This window comes from Buteo buteo, chromosome 2 (genome assembly GCF_964188355.1).
Source record: "Buteo buteo chromosome 2, bButBut1.hap1.1, whole genome shotgun sequence".
Taxonomy (NCBI): domain Eukaryota; kingdom Metazoa; phylum Chordata; class Aves; order Accipitriformes; family Accipitridae; genus Buteo; species Buteo buteo.
Genome location: NC_134172.1, coordinates 74958604 through 74983252, shown reverse-complemented (window position 1 = coordinate 74983252; position 24649 = coordinate 74958604). Strand labels below are relative to the sequence as shown.

The window sequence follows — 24649 nt, the reverse complement described above, 5'->3', positions numbered from 1 at the left end:
GAAGAAATGTTAGTTTTGATGTTCCTGAGAAAACTGCTGAGCATCCCTTACTTCCCTAAAGCCTTTTTCCCTTTCCTTTATTAATAATGAATACAGCAAGGCAAAGCAACTTTTGAGAACTGCAATGAATTTTCTTACAGCATGCAGCTGCAGTGGCACAGTTACTGAGTGAGTACTCTTCTGTACTAGGAACACACAGCCAAAGGGCAAAGAGTATCAGACCAGTAATATTACATGAAAGCTGACTTTCCAATTGTTTGTTGTACACATTTATTTTCACAATTTTATTTTTATCTTATTTAATACATGACTTCAACTTGCATCCCAAGTCTTCTGTTACTGTACTTGACTCCAGAACTGCTGAGTCTTTCCTGAGGTTAAAGTTGATAACCAGGAAAAGCCTGCCATAAAAAAGATTTGCCATTGGATCTCAGCAGCTCGTGCGAAACAGAGAATCGGTGAAGTACTTAAGAAAAACTCCATTCACCAAAGCCTTAGTTTGAGATGGTGAAGCAGTGCTCATTTCAGGAGTGTCTCATGAAAGATGGCAAAAGCACTTAGCTCTTAAAGTTAGTGCAGGCTGAATCACTGAGCAGTTCATCAAATTGACCTGGCTGTGATGAGGGCACAGGGGAATAGACCCAGAAAGGCACGAAGATGAAGCAGGACATAGGTAAAATTTCAGTGGTGAAGTCCAAAATTAACATCCTTGAATCCTGCTCAGATACCAGCTGACTCTGGCAGTGCTTAAACTCTCACAGTGCCTCACTGTTTGACTTTCACACCCTGTTACATGTCCTGCTCTCTGCCTTGGCATATATGGGGACCCACAGAGAGGCTTGAGACTGACTCTGATCCAGGACCCCAGCCACAGCTAGGCTCTCTCCAAACTGCCTTTCCAGCCGCTATGGACTCAGTAGTAGCCATGAGGGTTATTTTTCTTACCCTAGCAGGTGAAGCACTCATCCAAATGGGGAGATCAGTGTTTAAGTATCTCCTCAGCACAGAATCATAGAATAGTTTGGGTTGGAAGGGACCTTTAAAAGTCATCTAGTCCAACCTCCCGTGCAATGAGCAGGGACATCTTCAACTAGATCAGGTTGCTGAGAGCCCCATCCAACCTTGAATATTTCCAGAGATGGAACATGGCCAACCTGTTCCAGTGTTTCACCACCCTCATTGTAAAAAGTTTCTTCCTTTTATCTAGTCTAAATCTACCCTTTTTTAGTTTAAAACCTTTGTCCTATTGCAACAGGCCCTGCTAAAAAGTTTGTCCCCATCTTTCTTATAAGGCCCTTTTAAGTACTGAAAGGCTGCTGTAAGGTCTCCCCAGAGCCTTCTCTTCTCCATGCTGAACAACCCCAGCTCTCTCACCCTATCTTCATAGGGAGCTGTTCCAGCCCTCTGATCATTTTTGTGGTCCTCCTCTGGACCCGCTCCAACAGGTCCATGTCTTTGCTGTGCTGAGGACTCCAGAGCTGGATGCAGTACTCCGGGTGGAGTCTCACCGGAGCAGAACATGAGAGAGGTCCAAACTGCTTGGGCTGGATAAATGGCAAATCCCACTCCTTTTAGCATTTTGGATTGTCTAAACAAAGTACATTTCCCTCCAAACCATTCTAGGGCATCTCCTAAAAACTCACAGCAGTGGGCACCCACAACTGCCACATCACAAATCTTTTCTTGGCTCAGTTTTATGTCTTGTTTGGAATACAAGCTCTCGGTATTAATGAACATTCAGCATCTTTGTGTTCAGAGTGTGTGGGGAGGCACCAGAGCACTTAGGCAGTTGGAAACAATAGCATTGGCAAGATAATAGCATTTAATTTGTTGACAAACAGATTAATAAGTATGCCTAGAAGAGGAGGAATGAGTATTTATCATTCAAAAAAGACAGGAAAGTCAAATAAATATGCATCATTAACAGGAATTCTTGTGAAATTTGGCTTGATAGGAAAGCTGCCATATGTGGTAGTTGCCTGAATTATAGAAGAAAATAATTTTCTTTTAAATATATTTCTAGGGAAATGCATTGTATTTTTGTGCCTACTGCATAGAAAACAAAATGTGGAATAGAGAAAGAGAAAAATAAAGTCACTAATGGGTTACATTACAGAAGGATCAAGAGCTCCAGTAGATGTTAGTAGCTTGATAGGAAAATTAGTCAGATTTGAGTGCATTCCCCTGAGTGGAGCGATACTTTCTTCTGGCAGTAACTTCACTGAAATCAGCAGACCTCCCTGTGACATAAAGCGCTGTTTGACACGAATGCAGAGGAACAGTCATAGTGGGACCTTTCCTATAGAGAAGGTGAATCCAAACCACACTCAGCCTCAAACATATCTTTTTTTTCCTGAACTCCACCCTGTTCTGAGAGTGGTATCATGAAAACAAACTGGCATTGTGCAGTGTTGTCTAAAGAATGTCCATTTTATATTCCCTGCAAAGAATGGTTTGCTTCTGTTTTTTTCTGTGGTTGTTTCTGGTAACAACAGCACATGTTTGACTCAGTCTGAAGGCAGACCTGAGTCTGGAGTACACAAACCTATTAACAGATTTCATACTGCAGAGTGAATATTATCCTGCTGAAAATATTCCAAGTGCTCAGCACTAGACTCCTTGCCAGAGTAGCTAATTATTCATGGAGTGCCACTTGTCAAAATGCCATCTCACTACTAGGTAGAAATCCTCCCCTTGGGACTGCCCCTAAGCCCATTGGCTAGGTTAGGTGGGAAAAACTGCCCTTTTTCTGCTTAGGCTGTTCTTTTTCTGTGTATTAACCAGACATGAAGTCTACATGTATTTCCTTTTGTTTCCTTCTCTTTCCCTTCCTGGCCTTCATCCCACATCCTCAGGATGAAATACGACATATTGGATATAAAGCAAATATATTAATTTTGTTTCTAGCTGGTCAAATATTCATATGAATTTGTGGAAAGACACCTACTGCACTGGCCCTGGATTGAGCCCAAGGACAAGCGTTGTAATAAACTCAACATTATAACAAACTTAGCAATACAGTCTGACAATTTTGAAGAGCTTTCCCACCCCATGAATTCGTTAAGGTGGACTCAGTAGAGATGCGAATGCTAGAATGCACACACAGGATTAAATTAGCACATAAAGACTAGATCGACAATAGTTACTTTAAAAGCCTAAGGCCACTGATGAAAGAGGTGGGAAGATTTCCAACAAATAGGAGTGGACTCTTGTAGACCAGGGAGACAGGAGAAGGTAATCCCGCTGTTAGTTTTTGGAACCTGGAGAAATGACACCTCAAAAAATGAAGGAAAAGAAATACAGAAGAGAAGAAAGGTTGTGCTAGGGAGACAATAAAAGGAACTAGGATTAGAGAAAGAGACATAAGAAATTGGGATGATTTTGAAAGCCTCAATACGCAATTTTGAAAACAGTGTAAGGTAACTTTTAAATCATCGTACTAGGTTTTGCGGAGCCATGAGGTAAATACATGATACGTTATTAGTGCCATCTTTCCAGGATAGCCTTTCCCAGTGATAAGAATTAGAAGTTCAGAGAGAAATTTCCTTAGTGATATGGAATGAAACACTCTAGAAAAGAGTAAAAAAAAGACCTGAAGAATTCTGGTCAAGATCTTGATCTGGTTGTTCTAAGAACAGGGAGATGAATGGGTTTTGCCTCAATTAATTTTTAGGGTGATAAAAAACCAAACACAGCCATAAATGATCGAGTTTGAAGAGAAAGGAAAACAGCATTAAGGGCATGTATTAAGGACACAGAGGCTCTCTGTGTCCACTATGTCTCTCAAAATAGAAACAAAAAAGAGAGAGGATAAATCTTTAGAAGCCTATGTACAATGCTTTGGGATATTTCTTGATGAAATAACACATGTACTTGAAATGAAGAAGGTGATGGATGATGGAAAGGTGTTGTTAAGCTTACAAAAAAATCCTTGTGATGCGCAAACATGAGGAGAGATACTCTTTGGGAGACAGGTTTCTGTTGTCAAAGCAATTAAGAGTGAAGTGGAGCTACAAATAGGTCAGAAAAACAATATTATACACAAGCAAAACAGCAAAAGGGAACAAAATTACATGAATCATGGGGATGGAAAGGACAGGAGGAAAAGGAAGTGGGAAAGGATAAAGCAAAGAAACAGAAAACACTGCAGAGAATGTTTTCCATTCCATCTAACCTGCTAAAACAGGTTGAGGGTGTAAGCAGGCAGCATTGCTTAGCAAACCACAGCAGGTAGGGGTGGGCTTGGCGAAAGTGGCCAGGAGCTGGAACCCCAGAGAAAGCAGGGCATGAGGGGGTGGGATGGAGAACAAAAGGCAACCAGGACAGATGGAGAAGGTGTAAAGATTGACCAGAGGGCAGGAAGATCTGTAATCACCACATGGCAGTCCTCACGAACTTAGATAAAGCATTATCTCTGCAGCTTTGCATTTCTTGGTTGTCAGGAAGTGAATGGAAACCCTTCAGCTCCTGGGTTGTGCCTGGCTGATCTGGTCCCAAGGAAATGCTGTCACGGATGAGCTCTGCCGGAGCACAGTTGCATGAAAGGAGCTTGGTTTAGCTTATCTGTGCTCCTGGTATTGAACTTCACTTGTATTTGCAGTGTGTTGTAGACAGGGTTGTGATATGGACAGTGTGGGCTGTGTATTGACATTGTTCTCCCGAGCCAGGACAAACAATTTCAGGCTTGGCACAGAAGTTTAAGAAATGTTTTTAGGAGACACTTGTTTCATCTTCACAGCAGTCACTGCTAATACCAAAGGGGCACCATGCCAAGACTGGATCAGCTCATAATCCAACTAATCCCATTATGCCAAGCTTTGTGTGGTCCCTCAGTTTGGTAGCAGTCTCAAAAAATCACTGTTTTTAAGTACTGATTGCTAACTTAGTATGGGCTGACCTGAACAAGGTGCTCTGACCCTTTAATGCACTGACATATTTCACTCTTCATAAAGCAGCTTAGCAGAAATATTTTTTTAACATTTTTTAATTTCTTGAAAACATTTTAGATCCAATACCTGCATCTTCTTTCAGCTCATCCAAATGCAGCTCCTCACCAAACGAGGTCACATTCGTTGTGGCTGCTATTATACTCTCTTGCTGCACGTCTTCTGAGGCAAGTGCTTGGCACGCGGGAGGTGGAGGGTCACTCTGCATTGCTCTCGTGGCATCGTCACCAGTGCAGGCTTTGCCTTCAGTATCTAAAACACCAAATCATTTAATCTTAACTAAACCATGAGCAGCAAAAGCTGAAACTCCTGCTATCCTCTTGAGAAGAGTGAGTCTCAAAGCTGCTAGTGCTCAGGGGACTGAGATTTGTCTTAGAGCAGCACCTGATCTCTAACAGCGTTAAGCATCTGTAATGCAAAACTTGTGGAGACCAGCCCATCTGGATACTAATATCCACCCAGTCTTCTCAATGGGGCACCTTTTCCCATGGGCATCCAGCAGCCTGGGCAAATGGCCATCGTGCATGTACAGGAAGGCCCCTGTACCCTGGAAGCATCTGCTATGTGGGAGATGAGCACAAGCATGGGAAATCAGAGGTCTCTGGGCAAAGGCAATTCCTTGCACAAGCAGAGATCATGGTACAGCGTGTTCACGGGTTGGTCTGACACGTCTGAGTTGTGTCAGGCTCCGTGCATGACACGCTGCCATCCAGCTACCCCAGCAGTAATGTCAGAGCCTTACTGAAAACAAGGCTGCTAATATTCCCTACCAAGCTGTAGGTTTTGAGCATAGTTTTAGTTACTCAGCTTTGAAAAGCGTGTTCTGTGTGATTGAGCTGATCAGAAATTCAAATCCCTCTTCATGCAGACCTAGAAACTGCTCCCTTTGCTTACTCTGAAAGATTTTTGTGCCAGTGATCCCTGCAGCTGTATGCATCTTGATGACTGAAGCTTTTCTAGTACTCTCCTATTCAGGCAAGAGTCCTCAGAATACAAACTATCCTTTTACTTCACGACTCTCTCGGAATTTACAAGATCTACATTGCTGTTGCAAACCAAAGAAAGCAATTACTTCCTGCTCTAGCCAGCGCTCCATGCTGATGGACATGTCTGCTGTCCACCCCGACCTCCTAACTTGTATTTCTCAGCCTTAGACACTCCTTTCTGGAAGCTCCTGACAGGGCTATGTTTTCTTGCAATGATATCATGACAAGTTTCTTGAACATTGATTTAAAATAGCTAGCATCCACAGCTACCCCTTTTTAATACTATTTGGACAATCTGGAGAGTAATTTATTGTGCTTTTGGGTAAGGGTATCAGATTTTGGCCCAGAGATGCTGTGGAAGGGATGCAGTATTTTTGTACGCTGAGCTCACGCAGTCTGCCTCATAATCACGTTTGGTGAAAAGTTACTGTTCTTAAAATAGCCCTTGCAGTAGCACAGTTGCTATGATACAGGGAAGGGGAGGGGGAAAAAGTTCATTGCCTACATTTCAGCTCATTGTGAAGGCAGCCTATACATAATCATCCGTGTATTAACAACTGCCTGCATTACTTGACAGGCAGCCCTTAACTCTCAGTGCTGTAAGTACAGCTACATCTGATCAGTTCTGTGCTCACAATGGGGAGAAATACTGGGGGAAGCTCCCTAAGTGTTTTCAAGGTAACTCTACGTTGCATGTTCCTCACATCCTTTGGAAAGGCAAGCTGCTGACAGCTGTGCCACAGTGAAACTGCAGTCAGAGACACGAGTTCCTTCAGATCCCGGCCGATGGAAAGTGTAATGACTAATGAAGTAATGACAAGCAGAAGACAGCCCTGCTGAAGAATTTCTGTTGAGGAGCGTCTGAGACACACAACAGTGATGCTCCTGGTCAGAAATGATCAGCTCATGCTTAGATCAAAGTGAGTGTGCTGCTTTGATTGGCAATGGGTCACAACACCGTATTTTAGAGATCATCCGGGGACAGGAGAAAGCACAGTGCTTAGATCCACTGGTAAGGAAAGCAGCAGAGTCTTGAGTATTGCGAAGTAATCAGATGAAGTAGGGCTGTAATTTTGTTGGGAATGAATCCCACTGTACGCCAGACCCGGCACCCTGTAACTTCTTACAGAGTGCTAGTTGGTTCTCTCGAGTGAAGATGTATTTTGGGTTCAGTTTTCAAGGAGCAGTTTGGCATCTGCCCCATGCGAGCAGACCTGGAGAGGAGGGAAGGACAGAAGGGGCCCAGGCTGTGCAACTGTGCAGCGTGTCTGGGCAGCTGGGTTTTGGGGTTGTGTGAGGAGAAAGGGTGACATAACCTGTTAGGATGACTCATCACCAAAAAGCAAGGACAGTGCAGTTTCATCCTGGGCTGCTCGCAGATTGATGCAGATTCAGTGCTAGCTTTGTGGTTTGCTCTGAGCCAAACAGTCAAGTTCAAAATGCTGCTTGACAGACCTTGTGCTATAAACTGGAGTGTGACATGGCTATTGTAAAAGCATGAAGCGGATCTAGAGGTTTCTCAGACTACAGCTTCATCCCAGTTTGAGCTATTTATGAAAGTGAGCAGGAATCAGGTCTGTGGAAGTGGAGTAGAGCCTGATGAAATAGACGGATTTTAGGATTTACTGTACTCTTTTAGCGTAGTATTGCTGCTTTGACAATTGCAACTTATTGCATAAACGAGGACTTAGCCTTGAAACTGCTGCCACTGCAGCTCAGTCCAAGTAGGGCACTAATCATTTACTGAGAATTATTTGGGTCAATTTTTTATTCCAGTTAATAAGCTGCTTCTACTAATAATATAATAAAATAACCCTGGAGATTCACAATACTCTGTAAAGACAAATAACTTGCAGGCAGCTGCAATGTCCTTCAACTGACTGTTAGCTGTTCTTTCCTTTCTGGGCAGCAGGGTGGTACTGAAAATTTGTTTGATATTTATAGGAGCTCTATGCAACTTTATTGCAGACAGGTAAGCAGTCTGTTTGCAGCTGCCTTTTTAAAAGCACAGCTTGTCATCACTCCTCACCAGATTATATGTATTTATTTAAACTATTTTAATTTTGTTAAAATGATCTTGCAACTCAGCATCATCTGTTTTCCTCCCAACCAGTTCTTTATACATGCAAGAGGTTTATTGATTCATTATTATTATTACCTTTTAATGTGCTCTACAGAAGTTTTATTTTACTGTTCTGTTGCAAAGCTTTAGATATGCATGTCTTCAAATTCATGGATTATGGGCAACTTTCATACTGCTAGCAGAAATGGGGTGTATTTTTCTAGCCAATAGTGCTAATATGCTAATAGGGCAATTAATCATCTAGAATTATGAGAGACACAAAGAGTTCAATGGGCAGGAATTAAAAATGAGCTTTCTAAAAACTTCCATTTTAGAATAAGCTGATGGTTTGATAGATTATTTTTTTTAACTGGAACATAAAACTCATATTCAAATAAATCCAGTAAAATAATATGAAAATTGCTTTATTGCAATGAAAAAAAAAAAATCCTGTTTAAAATGCTCTTTTTCTGACTCTTCAGTTGCTCAGTTACACTCCAGCATAGCATCACTGAGTATTGTCCCACAGGCTATTTATAGGCATGGCATTTGTTTTATACAAAGAAACTCAATTATTAGTTTCAAAGAACATAATTTCTATCTATCAGATTGGTCAAACTCAAAAGGCCAGTCGTTCTTCATGACAGTACTTTCTGCTGTAAAGTTTTCAAAGTAAAGATGGATTTACTTTTTTTATCTCTCTTTAGGTGGGAATGGCAATTGGGATGTTGTCCATAACATTGGGAGCTCACTTGACCTCACAGAATAGTCACCTAGATCTCTGTCTCCCCTGAGCATCTGTCAGGGCTTTGGAGCAGGGATATACAGAACCACAGTCCTTTGTGCATGTGTGTGACACTTTATCATCTTTCAGTCAATGACTTCTGCTGAACCTGGTTTGTACTCGGGAAAGCTTTAAAATGACACTACCAAATGCTTCACTTTTCCATGTGAATGAAAAACAGGCAGAATGGTAATATGTTTTGTCACAAACTTGGTTTACCGGAAAGACAGCTGGAAACATCAGATTAGTATCATTTTATGAGATTTGGATTCATGGGTTGTACATGTTAGCTGAATGCATCTGTATGTCTAAGTTTATATCAGCTTTAGCTGACTTTCTTGGCGGTAGGATTTAGCTAGGTTTAGAGCAATTGCATAAAACATACGTACCAGCTCAGATTGCACCATGTATAAATCAAGTGAAGATGGACTTGCATTCAAGATAGTAAAACATCAAAAATTAAACTGCATGGATTGATTGCAGCAGGGAGGAATTTGATGAAAGACATGCTTAATTCAGATACTGAATTTTCCTCTCAGAATTGAAGGTTTTCTTTTTCATTCATTTGATTGTTAGGTTTCTTCTTTTCCAGTTATGTGTTTCCTATTGTCCTGAAAAAGACTTTGATAAAAAAGGTGAAGAATATTTACTTACCTTGTTCCATCATCTCCAGAAGGCCTTTCTTAATGAGTTCATCCCGACCTTGCCGTGCTGTCATCTTCTTCTCCAGCACTGAACAAAGTAGTAGCATAACACAGCACCAGTTAACAACAGAGTATTCATATAATGGAGTGAGAAAGATGCAATGTGGAAATTCCTTCTAGTCTGAACTGCTCTGTGCTTGGAAAGAACTGCAAAGATTTTGTTTTGGGAAGCATGGACTGGTCAGCCTGTTTGTGCCTTTTCCTTTGTTAAAATGGCTGTAAAATCACCTACATGTAGAGCTGAGATTTATGATCTAACCTACTGTCTGATCACACTGAGTGCAGAGTAACGGGAATATTAAAGCCTTCACGCTGTTTTATGCAGCATGTTGGAGTTGCCTTAGGAAGTGGTGTCCTTTACTGTGACACTCCACAGGATATCGGGGCAAGTGAAGGGAATTGCACCATCCTATCCTAGGAAAAGGCAAGTGAGTTTGTCTCCTTACTGATCTCCTGGGACATCCCTGGAGACTAGAGGGAGCGTGCAGCACTGTGTGCTGGGCTCCTTCACCACAGAGACAGCTGCTTGAGGGAAGGCATTTTACAGGCTGTATCTCCCTCCTGTCACTTTTCATAATGTTACTGTGACCTATATAATCTTCACCCCTAATAAAAGGGGTGATGATACTTGGGGCCATAAATGTAGCCTATTTTGGAGAAGGGACAGCCCATGAAAAGCAGTCTGTGTTGAGGTTTGTGCTTTACTCTTGTATTTTGACCTTTTCTTCTAAATGTACTATATTGTATTATATAGGAAGTCAGCCTATATGGGCTCTTTCTAGCGTTAAACATTATTAATCTGTAATATGCTGAAATCTTTGAATTAGGTTTAGATCAGGTCACCATTAACATTTTCTATGTAAGCAGATTTCACCCAGGCTAAACTTTGCTCTGTGCAGCATCACTCTCTTGTTCTCATCCTACCTGCAGATGTCTGCTTTAGCTTCTCATTTTTCTTTTTCCGCCACTTCCATGGTTTGAAGATCCTGCCCAGTGTTGCCAGTTTGCTGTTCCTCCTCACTGGCGGAGTTCGAATCCCTGAGACCAAGTAGTCAGAACGCATTGCAGGGGACTGCTCCATCTCATCTGAGCGGGGAAAAGAGGAAAGCCAGCTGTTAGACAAAAAGCTTCAGCATAGACTTGAAAAGGGGAGGCAAATGGAGGCTCACCAGCTAACAAGCATTCAGTCTAGCCACCAAGATAAGCAGTGCAAGACTTTGAAAGAAAGTCTCTGCATTGCTGGAGCCGGCAGCCAGGCTGAGGAACGCCAGCCAGAGAGGCATTCAACCTCACTGTGCCAGCCCAGTGCTTCCTACCAGCTGCTCTCTTGAATCTGGTCTTGCACAGTGCCTGTCTGGATGCCAAATATTTCAGTATCTCCACTGCTGCCATCCCTCATGGATTTATCAGGGCTATTAGGCCCATAGAGAGGGGTGTGTGCTGAATTTGTACACTCTATGCTTTATTCCATCGCTTTCCTACCTTTGCCCATGCCAGGTACTCACCAAGGTAATGGTGTTACTCCCCCTCCCAAGGGCTGTGTGTAACTGCATTGCAGCCTTCTGAAACATGGAGAGCTGAGAGCTCCCAATAGCTTTAATAGGAGCAGTAGAAATTTAACACATCTGTAAATCAGGTCCACACGGCCTCCAGTTAATCATGTAAATGTAATGTTCATTTAGAAAAATTCAGACCTTTATGAAAAGCTGAGAGGAAGTCTGAGAAAGCTGAGGTCCCTTCTGAATTTCCAGCTTCCAGTTCTGTTTTCAGACCACAGGATATTGCTGCCTTTTAAATGAACTCTTTTCATGTAAGCTAACACAGAACACACCGACTTGTGTGAGCTAATGCAAATCTTTTATATAAGAATAATTTGTTTAATACCTGCTACGTAAGTAAAATCTTAGAACTATTGTGCAAATTTATTCCTTGGAAGCTAAGGGGAAAATTCTTTCCCTTTTGTCCAGCCAAGCCACAGAAATTCAGAGATAATGCTTCAGCTGGAAAAGCAATTTAGGTATTTTTAATATTTTGTCTTGAAAATACACTGTAAGTTTTGCTTATAGGCAAGTCTTGCACGAAACAATACATACTGACTATTCACAGTTGTGTGCTAGCCCGTACCATGAAAGAAAGTAGCACAGTTCCATAAATGGGGTTATTGATGTCTTTACTGAGATTTGTGTTCGAGCCCCAATACAGTGATTGTTAAAAGAGAAGCTGCCATCAGTCATCAGACATATTACATGAATAAAAACTAAATGACAATTTGTATTAGTCTTTCAACAATCGGTTATGATTTCAATGAGCAATGTGGAGCTATGAACATATGTACATTTCCAGGTAATTTCATTCTGGAACAACAACATTTATCATAAATTGCTTTATGACTGCAAGATAAAAACTATATAGCATCTTCTAGGCTTTGTTTTTAAGTTAACAGGGTGAAAATGCTTAAATCACAGCATGGAGGTGGGGATTTCCAAGTAAACAGGAAACAATTTTTGGAAGAATATTAAACACAGCAGGCGAATGAGCACATTTCTCCTCTTCCATTTAATTTTGAAAATACTGGTAATTGAGATGAATCATTCAGTGGAGACAAACTAAAAACTTGGCCACATGAACTATCAGAACAGAGAAAAGGCTGTAACAGTTCCCCCCCCCCGCCCCATTGTCCATGCCCAGTGAATTTCTCTTTCTATGTTCTGAATTTAGAGCATCTTTTGTCTCATTTCACAGAGTTTATCTTGGAGTTTAATTTAGAAGAGATTTAAAATGTATGTAAAAATGTATTTTTGCCTTTGAAAGAATGGTGTCTACCCAAGGTGATATTTATGATTTACAGTTTGGAGGTCAATATTAAGTTGAGAGCAGAAACTAGCAATGAGCCTAGCACAGAAGGAGAGCAGTAGCCTATAGACCACAGCCAGAGCATCAAGATATCATGCTCCTTTCCTAACTGCGTATTCAAAAATGGGGAGTATCGCAGAAATAAGCTTTGAAGAAGCAGACCTACTCTTGATTACAGAGATGGCAATGACAATGGTAAATGGCAGGGTAGATCTGCTATTAATTTGCTATTATGATTACTTCAAAGCTGTAATAGAAGCCTCAGAAATTAGCATTTGGCCATTTCTTGTGACATCCCTTGAGTGGGAATGGAAACGTTCACAAAATTAGCTTATCTCAAAAGAGCTGTAGATCAGACTGTAAATCAGACCCTTGTCCCTGGAAGCTACAGTGGAGTAGGACAGCCTCAGCTCAGCGGTCCCTGGTCCTTGCTTATAAGACTGCACTGCTGCTCAAACACTTCCTACCATCCCAGGAATTTCTCAAGCATTAAGTGAAGATTAAATAAGAAGCTGATTTAAAGCAGTACCTTGGCAAGTTACTTACCCTACTGCATTTCATTCAGGATGTAGGTGTCTGCAAAGTGGTTTAGGCATCATCCATGTTTTGTTTAACACTGGTAGCATAAGATCATTTTACCTTTTTTTGCCAGATAGCAGTGGATGTAGACAGAACCAGGAAGTCATTCAAACCCAAACCTGTGTGTCTCTAGCAACGCTTATTATTCCAGAATTTCCCCCTAAGAAAGAGAATGGGGAGATATTGCAAAAGCACTATGAATTCCCTAAGTGCCCTGTAGTGATCAGTGCTTCTGTAGTTTCTACCAGCCGCCCTGTCAGCTGAGTTTCTTCCATTCCCTTCTGCCCTCTTGGTTGTGGAAATGTAAGTATTTTATGCCTTAGACTTTGGTTACAGATAAAATACAGACAGAAATCAAATGTCAAAGAAGGAATAGTAGCTAAAACAAATGTTCCAGTGGAGGTTTTCGTGGGCTTTTAAACTTTATTAATGCTTCTCATATGGTACAGACAGTTCTTAAGCAAATGGTTTTATCACCTGGTATATTTTCACCATATGCAGTTCCTACACTGTGCATTTGGAGAGATGGACACAAATAAAAATAGATGGAGACACAGCAAGACAGATGTCCTGAAGTCATAAATAACAAGGAAATGGTCTCACTGGCAATAAGAATCACAAGAAAGCCCTTGGAGCTCCTCATTTCCAGTCAGTTCATTTTTTCTTGGTTGTGGGTTGGCTGCTTGGGAGATAAGAAGTTGACAGCACAAAAAGCAGTTCCCACGTACAGCAATGAATACTGAAGGAGAAGGCGCGCCTAAATATCAGCCAGTTCCTGCAGCCAACATGCTGCCAAGACTTGCCAACCCTCCAACCACTCTGTGAAATATTCAGCACTTTTTTCTAATCTGCAGTCAATATTTTAATTATGCTAACTGTTCTGTGGAATAATGCGGTTATTTCTCCCAGAGCCTGATAGCCTGAGGCCAGGCCATGCAATTACATAGAGGATATCTGGAAAATATAAACAGCCAAGAGCCAAATCAAGACTCTCCAATCAGCAGGGAGAAATGAGCAACAGCTTAACTAGCTGTGTAATGCAGAAGGATGAGGGACAGTCTTTATACAGGGTCAAGCAAGCACAAGCCTAACCCACAGCATGGGAACCTAACACTACCCGACACAGGGAGGCCAGGCTCTGCTTGGCCATCACTGCTGAGACAGACCGATTGGTCCCACACTGTCCCACAAGGAGACAGTCATCAGCCCTGTGGGGCCAGAGGATTCTGTTTATATTGAAATTACTTTCAAGTCCCTCCTGTACTCTCAGAGGGCAAAGGCTTCTGTGCTGGAGCTCCAGATCGAAAACAAACTTTGCATGTATCACACAGTTGTCATCTGCTCTGTGTGTGTCAAAGGGGTGGAAACGAATGTGGCTGTGCCCCCGCTGATGAAACTGGGCAAGTGCTTCTTACAGTGCTAGCTGGGGTAATTTCTAGAGCTCCTAACAGTGGTCAAGAGTGTGAATGGTTTGATGTCTGAAACATCCAAAATCAGATGAGGGAAGAAGTTCTAACCTGACAAGTATTGCTCTGCAATACTGCTCTGGGCTGCGGAATAAACCAGGCAGCAAAGAAAGAAACCAACCATAATATTCATTACATTTGGCTGCAGGGTCTGACCCCTCAGAAAGTCTGAGCATCTGCAGCTTCTGTTTACATCAGTAGCAGTTGTGACAATCAGTGTTTCTGAAAAATGCCCCATTGCTTTCTTCTTTAAAATACTGTGGTGACATAAATAGACTGTTCTTCCTGTTAGTCCATTCTCTGTAGGAATTGTGCATGGATCGTGAAGTTTTTCTGCAGATAGAAGCTCTCCCATTTACAGATGTCAAGTCTTGACTCTATCCCATCCAGCTTCCCACAGAAGTGGGGCAGGTTTGCTGGGAGCACTGTGAAGTTTGTGTCCTGGATGTGTGATGGAAGAGCGCCCTATGCCTGCACATAGCCTTCATTTGTACAGCAGATGGTTTTGGTGCTGAGATGATCATGTCTTGAGCGATAACAGTGTTGCAAAATTGAGTATTGGGTTCAGTCATTTGGGTCTACCTTTTTGGGTTTTTCATGATGAGCCAAATCTAGCTTGATGCCTGGGTGGCTGATTATAGCAACTGCAGGCTGCACTCTGCAGGCTGATGTATGGGAGTTGGGAACATCAGGAATGCAGAGCCAAGTTATACTGACCTTGCCACAGAGAGAATCTGTAAGAGATGTACGATGCCCTCTTGTGAATACGCAGATTGCAGCAAGAAGTTTATGGGAAGATGAAGGATGCTGAATTGTAATGTGCTGGGAATTTTGGTAACTTAAATTCATGGTAATGGAAGTTGTGCCTTGCTAAATCCTCTGTGTACACTGGTAGGAGAAGGACCACTGAAAAATCTGCAACCTGCAGGCAGTTTAAAAATAACACAGCAGACAAGAGCTGCAGGCAAATTTGTAAGGCAGGCGTGCTCTGTTTTCTGATGAATCGGTTTGTAATGCAGCTCTGCATGTTTTCCCCTTTATTGTCATTGCATCTGTCTTTGCAACTCAGATACAGAGTTAGAAAAGGAAAAAAGGTTCCCTTTTGTCCACTCCAGAAGGTAGAGACAGTGAGTGGAAACAAAATGACCTTTTTTGCTTTTGGGATAGAGATGCCTTTACCAGTACTAACTTTCAGTGCTGCCTAGAATTAGTGTTTACCTCTAAAAAGGATGTTAAGGAGAATGTCACAGGGAGAGCTGAGCTTTTAAAGGGTTCATGTCTACAACTGGTCAGTCCCGAATCATGCAAGCCAGATGTTTGTGAGGTTAGCCAAGAAACAGTACTCCTCTACAAAGGGTGCTCTATGCAGAGGGTACTTTTTATCTAGTGAGAGAAACCTACACGGAAAAGAAGGCAGAAAGGTTGTCTTGGTTTTAGAGTAAGGTCTATCCTGAGCTTTGGGAAAGAGAATTAGCGGCAGGAACAGACCCCTTTTTCCTTAGCTTAGCATCCTAAAAGAGGAAGAACTGATCACATTGATTGAATCTGCAGGATAGGGGTAAATTGTTTGCGTCTAGGAGCCTTTGAACACTTCTGTTATGTTCCAGAGAAGCAGATTCAAACTGAAGAGCTTTTTTATTGCACTAGTTAGATATTTCTTGTGATGGAGCTCTTCCCTGTTCTAAAAATGTTTTCTGTCACCTGCATTTCTGCAGACATGCTCTCTTTCTTGACTGTCTTTGAAAGAAAACTGCAGTGGAATGTTCCAGTTTGAAGTTTCCATTTCAGTTTTTTAAACATATAGTATTTTGATTTTTCCAATTTTGAATGACTGTTAGCAATTAGAAATTAAAATCAGAAATGAGAAAAAAGCTTTTGATGAACCTGAAATTTATTTAAATTTTGAAGGACTTTGAAGCTGTGAATGTTTCAATATTGTTTTGGTTTGGTTTGAAAAAATTTACACAGAATCCTTTTTAAAACAGAAAACCTAGTTCCTAACAGGTTAGTTATTTAGAAAAGGCAAGGTACCTGTAGTACATTATTGAATGTAATCATAAGCTAATTTTGGATGCACAGATGCTGACATGACACAGATTGTTGCTCTGACACATCGTATTTGTTACACAAGAAAAATATTGAAACAAACTTGGGAAAATTACAGGATTGAGGTGCAAATTCAGTCATTTACCTATCCAAATTTTTAAGTTTTGTATAGCCAACAGTGTAGCTATAAATGGCTTGAATTCTTATCTCTGTTCTCAAAATTGTAACCCTTTATGTTTATGACTTCCTGCCTTGGATTTCATCTCACCCTATAGTTTAATCTCATAAGGACGCAGATGGATAGTGGGCCAGGTTCATCCACATAACTACGTCATTCATTGAGTTACCTTGGGGGAAAAATCTGGCACAGTAAATTTGTGCAAAATTCAGACTCGCGGAGATACATGAAGGCAGGGTGAAAATACTAAGATAAATGGCAGAATGACAAAGGGGAATAGAGTCCTTTATGAGCACCATACCCAAAACATACCTGGGTTCAGCTTCCACTGAGTACAGGCTGGTCTTGGGCTGTATCACCTTTCTTTTAGCCAGGTGGTATGAATCTTGATTAGGCTTTTATACTTTCCTGCATGAAAATGCAAGTTACTGTGCTTTCTTTCTACCTTTCGTGTGGTCTCCAGAGTCTGAGCTTCCGTTTTCACTTCATACTCAAATGTTTGCCACCTATCCTTGTTCTATAATTTTGACTGCTCTTTATTATGTTAAATTATGATTTAACTGTTTTTTTTTAATTGAAGGAGGAAAAAAAAAAAACCCACCATAATTTGTGGGTGGTAGGAGGGGGGCTGTGCTTGCCAGGGAAGTTTTTTTCCATTCTGTCATGCTGAGCCTCCCTTCAAAGTATTTGGATTTTAAAACCAGCTTTAGCTAAAATGAACAGGGAATCAGATTATACTTATCAAAGGAAAGAGAGCAGGGAAGTGGCAACTCCAGCTAAATCTCTTAGATAAATATGCACTTTATATGCTTGAGATTTGTGATTTCTTCCAGAAAATGTTCCTTCGGGAAGTTGACGTATCACCCAACAGCATTACCGCCATATGAGCCAAGGTGCAAAGAAATTAATCAGGAACGCTTCATGCTTTTGGATCATTGTGTCAAGTCCCAATAGCACTTCCTGTGATTTACAATGCACAGTGTGACATTAGCAATTCGTTAACAAAATAAGTTTTTCAGTGTTTGCGTAAAGGAACTCACAACATGCTTTACCTGGATAAGGAAGAACTAAATAACAGTAAGAAAATGAGTCTAATGAAGTATTGTTGTAGAATCACAGTTAATTCAGTTACCCGAGCCTGTACAAGATCTTCTTTTGAGAGGGGAAACTTGACATTTGCATGCCTCTCACCCAGTGAGAGCTTGTTCAAGCAGCAGACAGAGCAGCGTCTCCTGAGATTCACAAAAAGTCTGTTCAAATAAAGTCAAATGAGCACTGCCTCTGAGGAGGGCCAAGAGCCAGACTGTGCACCAAGCCTTGTCCATCCTGCATCTGCAAAGGGTTTTGTACCACACACATGTTACAAATTCTGTGTAGTTTTCCTTGGCCTCTTTGGAGAGATGCTGTTCTGCAGGACCCAAGGAGGCCAACCCCAGGAAGCACAGCAATGGCTTGAATTAGGCTTTCCATGCACTTGTAGTCATAAAGCTGTTGTCTGCACTGCAGGACCAGTGTTTCATCACCTGCAGTTGTTTAATTAGCTGTAGCCTTGCTGCAAACCTGTTGAAAGGATGTTTTTTATAGCTTCTTCAGGGAGTCTGCAGACTGAAACACACCCTGTGCTGTCTCCAAGAGGCACCTTCAAATCCATTTCAGTGCACCTTATCCCTGATAGCAGTTACATTTAGAGGGACACGTAACACCCAGGGAAGTCATGGGTGTAAGAGCACCGTGCTTGCTAACAGGGAACTATGCATTACTTTTTTCTGGGATTCATGCCCCAGAATTGACCTGTTTAGAGTTTCTCCCATCTACAGGAGTCTGTGTCTGTCAGACATACAATCAGCTCTCACTTTATATCCATCCCAAACTTGTATATTAGAGAAATAATCAAATCCTCATGTCCTATGCACTTTTATGCCCTTGTAATTTAATGCATAATTTCCTTCTTCCTTTGAACACATCACAGCTCTCTGTTGGTGCTCTGTCACTGTTCAATAACACTACTGCAGACAGAAAACATTTGTTCTGCTTTGTGAAATGCAAGAGCATCTGCCTTTTTTTTTTTCCCCCTTTATCACTACTGCTGCTTTGTACTTTCACTTTCCTTACAGCCATTGGCAACAAATACACATTAGTGAACAGTCTCTGGTGCATACTCCAGGCCTGCTATACAGAATAGGACAAAGATGCGGAAGAAGAAATACTTGGACAACAAAAATATGACATAAACCAGAACAGCTACAGAGAAAGGTAGATAGAAAACAGGCACAGTGACTGAATTCAACTTTTGTGTAAAGGTTATGCATCCAATCTGGCTCCTTGTAAAACTGTTACAAGCCACTAGTGATTTCTACATTTGGTTGGTATGTAAATTGTGATGAAACCCTTCTTAGGAGGTCATATCACCTGAATGTATGGTTAAATACTTTCTAGAGATGGCTTGGTCTGCTCCACATAACATTCTGTAAACAGGAGTCATGTAGGAAATACTTTGAGGGGACTATTGTTTTTAAAGATCCATTTATCCCACTGTCTACTAGCATTTTCCAAAGAGGCAGTTATGCTAAATACTCAGCAGTCTTCAAAAGACAGCAAGGTACCACAAATACTCTGTTGTCCTCAGCATCCTTGAAAAGGCACACATGTATGTGCATACACACAAAGCAGAGAGTCAGACAGTACAAAGTCCCCATGGGCAATGGCACTTCTCACCTGCTAAATCTTGTGTTAAAGCTAACATTGTCTGCTCCTTACCATGGCACTATCTCAAGGCTCAGAGAAGGGCTTTAAAGCACTGATCTAACAAAACTCCAACATGCTTAACTGTAGAGATCGGAGTATCTTTAAAAATTAATGAGTTCCTAGGAGGTCCATACTCTAAAAATTGAGATTCTGCTTCCACATTGATGGGCTCTGGTTAACAGTCTTTAAAGTGCTAATAGAGCAATATGCCTTCTAAAATGAAATTCTTTACTGGTTGAGGGCCAAGAGAAATAATTGCATATCAGATTTACTGCAGCGATTATCCCTGTTTGTCTGAAACAAGACCACAATCTATTCCTAATGGGAATGGCAGGATCTTCAGGGCAAGGAATGAACATGGAAATTACTCAAAATATATAAAACTGTGTCCTCTGCAGGTCTTGGAATTACTCCATTCCAGGTTGTTTTCTTCTTGTATTGTAGGAGCTAGGAAAAATAAACTACTGAGTTGTAATCCTTGCCCTGTGTAAGAAATAGAATAGAGAGACAATGTCCCACATGGCAACAACAAAATGAGAATTTGGCAGGAGAACAGTGATCTCTGTCCATTAAATCTCTATGTCACCCAGCAGCCAAGCAGGGAGAACAACTATGAAAACAACTGCTGTTCCTTTTGCTAATGTAATATATTGGTTGCATCTACATTAGCAAGTAATGCAGCCCATTAGAAGTGGTCTATGAACAGCTGGCACTGAGGACTCAACATCTTCTGGCATGCATTTAAGTAGTGTGATCTTGTGACTCTAACTTGACAGAGAACGAGCTCTTTCCTTACAAAGTGCAAAGGAAACAAGATTCTTCTTTGAAACAAAAATGCCAACCAAACTAAACAACCATCCTTCCAAAAATGAACTAAGAATTCCGATATTTTCTTTCCAGAGGAAGGATAAAGATCATTATTTCTCTTACTAACTTATGAGATTCAAAAGTCCCTAAACACACACGCAAATTCGTATGAGTTGTTGGTACTGAAAGTCACTAACTTTCATCAAGACTTTGGCTCTTATATTTTTGGTAAAGTAAAAATTCCTTTGTATTGTGTTTTAGCCCATATTACAGCTTATCTGAAATGTCCATATACTACACTGGTCTGTTATATATTCCTATGTCCAGAATGGCATATATCTTCCTAGAGCCCTTCGGCAAGACATTTTAGCATCAATTAAATTGCTATGCATAAATTAACAAAATGGATATAATGACAATTTCAGACTTGCTAGAATGATGCTATGGTTGTGACAGAAAAAGCAAATTTACTCTAATGTACAGATGGACGAGTTTCTTTTCGCTTGTTCTTTTCTAAGGTTTATAGTGCACTCAATTTAGTGGAGAAAGGGCTTTGCATTTAACCCAAATTCTACTGATTTCATTAATTGGAGTAAGTCTTTATGCAGTTCAGTGCAAGAACTGAGTTTTGTATTGATTTTTGACTTCATAAAACATTCTTTCCACACAAACTAGACAATTGTTGCTAAAAACAAGTCAGAAAATGCATCAAAATTTCTTCAAATGGTTACATTTGAAAGAAGGGGAGAAAATACCATTTTAATATTCATGTTATTTTCAAGGAGAAACTTTGTGGGCTAGTTAGGTTGTACTGCTTACAACAACTGCAAAGGTCATATAGTAAACCTCAACAATATGTTTGCAGATGGTTACTATCTCTAGGAATATTAGGCAATAATAGGTACAAGTGTGATGTGTAATGACTATAGTGCTTACACCATCTTGGAAAGAACTACCTTAAACTGAAATAAACAGAGGAGGAAGGAGGTAGCATACAAACATATGCAAATTAGGTACAAAGAATGCCATGAGCTAAACTAAAATGTAAATGATAACTGCTGAGAAATGGGGTTTTTGATATTTTAAAAGTCTACTAGCAGCATCTGCATTTAAAAGTCTATACCAGCATTGGTAAAGTTTCCCCACAACTGCCTTTAAGTGCCTGGATGGATTCTGTGTCACCATGTGGCTAATGCATCAGGCATTGTCTTCCTCATCCTAGATCAGCCTGCAGATGAAGCAGGAGAGGCTATAGCAACTCTGAGTTGCACAAGATTTTCCTACTAATCAATTTTCCCATGGCTTTGTTAAGGCAACTTAGTGGTCGAGGCCAGCACGGTGGATGTGGAGCAGCTTAAATCTGCCTTGGTATAACAAACCCTCTCTGCACTGTGTTTCACATACATACAGAAATTGCTGATCAAAATCCAGTTCTGCATATTTTGTCTGAACAGGTAAGATTGCTCCGGTTCTACATTTACAGACTTGGTTTATGATGTAATGTTGTTAAAAAAAAAAAAATTTAAAAAAATTACAAGATTTTACGATATTGCGAAGTGTCTAGGGAACACGTGATTACACTTCTATGCTGCTGGTCGGTGCTTATGCAAAAGAACAAAAAATAACTACTATTTTCAAATTAAAAGCATGTCAGGAGGCTCTGTCTTTGTATAGACAAGCTTTGTTAATTTTACTGGCAACAAGTTTTAAATTCACTTTTTTTTTTTTTTTTGATTAATAATCCCAGGTATTTCTTTGGTCTCCAGCTCTTGATTTTCATTTGGGTCAGGTTTTTGAGAAGGAAACACCTAATGAATGTTTTTCTAGCATTTGCCTTTCATCACCAAGAATATTTGGACTTCTTCCTCTTGTTTCTTTCTCTTTTTTTTTAAATTTTTATTTTATTATTTTTTTATGCAAAGGGGATAACCAGATCTGTGACAAAACTTTCATTTTAAAACCACCATAGAATATGAACTGAATTTCTATTTCAATGCATGAGGTTTTTATTAAACAAGTAAATGATAGTCTTGTTCGTTTCAACCATATCCTAGGCCTGTTTTTCTAAGTCTTACAAAGCCCAAATAGCATGGAAGGAAAAACAGCATGGAATATTTTTACCCTGTCTGACCTAAATTTATGTATTTTTCAGTTCTTCCAAGAGAAGGAGAAGTGGAATAACTACTCCCTCTTCTCAGTTTCTTTTCAGCTTTCATATTTTAACTGTGTTCTCAGCTGCTTGCATGAGTCATGGAGAGCTGGAAACAAGACCCCCCCACAATATTATAATAACTGCTTCCTCATGAGGAAGCCTATGTGCTTCCTGCTTTAGGAACCACTAAAAAGCCACAAAAATCTCCTGAAAGCTTCTTTGTGCCAGAAACCTACATGAGAACTAATAAAGGAAGTGACAATATCATAGCTGCAAAAACTGATTACTTATGAGTGTAATGAAAACTAAGATATTTAAAGATTTCCATATCACTCTGCCTTGAAATTTATGCCATTGTTCTTCAGCATTTGCAGAGATTTCAGACTGCCGTTGACTTTGTGGATTGTTTTGTATAATGATGGTATTGAATTTCACTCGTCTAGGCATAATTTGGATTTGATCCTGTGATGTTCCAAGAAACTCTGAAATCTGCAGGCTTTTATGAGAACTGGAAGGGTGTTCAGTGCTTGCCACGCTGATCCATGCTATTCCAAACTAACATGTTCATCATTGCCTGTTCCGTCCTATACAGTGTAAGTTATATCCAAACTAAGTCTCTGTTTGAAGCTACCTTTAGAAACAACTATTTAAAAACAACAGGGGAAGCTCATGGCAAAAAAACATTCTTCATTCTGAAATCCCATAACTTTGTTTTAGAATAAGCCAGATTCCTCATGCTTTGGCTCATGTCTAGACTGAGCAGAGCATATCAAACCAGGTCAAGGATCTTGTGCAGTAAGAGAGGAAAAAGAAAGAAAGGTCATCTTACTCAAGCATAAGTCAAATTCATTGGCAGGTCAAATAGATTCATACGGCAAACATAACAGTAAAAAAAATGTTGTGAAACATATTAACAGAGGATATTGGTATCAAATGTGCTGGTCAGCTCTATTGCATTTATACGCATATATTATTATGCCTTATACTGCCCTGTTTCAGTCATGTTAGCTTGAGCTTATCTGCCTCTAACAAAGAGCTTCAGACCTAAATTCCTGAACATAAGGTCAGACAAGGAGTTTGTCACACTGAAATTACATTTCCCCATCAGAGACTATTCCCTGTCTCACTAGGCTACCCTTCCTCTTCTCTGTACACATTCTGCTTTTACACCCAATTCTGTTTTTTGCTATCATTTCACCATTTGCACAGACCTGACTACTTATCCTGCAGGCAGCCTTCTCTTCCTGCTCAGTACAGTTTACTGATTCTCTGGACAATAAGAGTCTGACTTTACTCAAGACTGTGCAGGAAAAGCCTTCCTTCTCAGAGAAAGCTTCTAGATGTTACAAGTATCAAGGATTCGTTTACCACATTGGGTAATGAAGCAGAGCTAAAAATACCATATGTTCCTTTGACATTGCCCATTCATTACAATAAATGACTGAAATCTCTGTGACTGTGGAACAAAACATGTTTTATGTTTTTGCTTTTAAGTGAAGCTGTGTATAAAGCTCTTTGCCACTTGGAATATCCTCTTGCTGTTTTACATAAGAGGATAACAAAGTTTATTTGGAAAAGGCAGAGAAGCCTACGGCTTGTTTTCCTCTCATTTTCTTAAATGAATGAGGAGAGATCTTAGAATGTGAGATCACGGAAGTGTAACTGGCCAAATTTGCTCCATTTTGAGAAAATATAGTAGGAAATTTGTTGAAACTGCCCTTCAGAACATCACCTCTTGCTGACAATTCACTGCACCAGATAAGCAGAAGTCCCTTCAATCATCTTCAAGTTTCCTATGCAATCTGTGTAAGTCTGTTTCAACAACTGAGATGGGATTATCAAAGCATGAGAAAAAACTGACACATAGGACCAGATTGTTTGAAGATGTTTATTTTAAGCCATTTCACATAGTCTCATTCACTATTTTTGTTTTTTGAAGTCAGAGAAAGAGAGAGAAATTTTTTTCTCCAGTAATTAAAACTCTGAAGGCGGACACTCTTGCCTGCACAATAGAAGAACTTACAATATTTTAAAAAGTATTAAAAAAAAAAAACATAAAAAACTCAACTAATTTCTTCCTTTCAAGTGCTGAAATGATCTAATGCTATTAATAGAAGATTCTTTCTCTGTGGAAAATTTATTCTATTTAAAGCTACTGGGGAAAAGCTTGAAAGAACAAAAAATTATTATTCTGACATCTGGCTATCAGTATAGCCTTTGGATGATGAGTTCAGCTAGTGGCTCTAAAATAAGTACATTTATTTGGAAATAAGGCAGAATGATCGACAAGACATCCTTTCTCCACATAGTAGCATGCAGTGGCTGCATACTTGCTAGAAGC

The 24649-nt window shown here is 40.3% G+C and overlaps 1 protein-coding gene and 1 long non-coding RNA gene across 3 annotated transcripts in view; one reads left to right on the top strand and one right to left on the bottom strand.

Moving 5' to 3' along the window:
- LOC142026866 (uncharacterized) overlaps positions 1–24649 on the top strand; it is a 107770-nt gene that overhangs the window by 29841 nt on the left and 53280 nt on the right. The window lies entirely within an intron of this gene.
- The window catches only part of PHACTR3 (phosphatase and actin regulator 3), a 115484-nt gene that overhangs the window by 42735 nt on the left and 48100 nt on the right, over positions 1–24649 (bottom strand). For both annotated transcript variants that reach the window (XM_075020279.1, XM_075020288.1), the window contains exons 2-4: positions 10407–10568; positions 9433–9510; positions 5016–5198 (exon numbers count right to left, since the gene is read on the bottom strand). In XM_075020279.1, coding sequence (XP_074876380.1) covers positions 5016–5198; positions 9433–9510; positions 10407–10568 — 423 coding nt within the window. The remainder of the gene's footprint in view (positions 1–5015; positions 5199–9432; positions 9511–10406; positions 10569–24649) is intronic.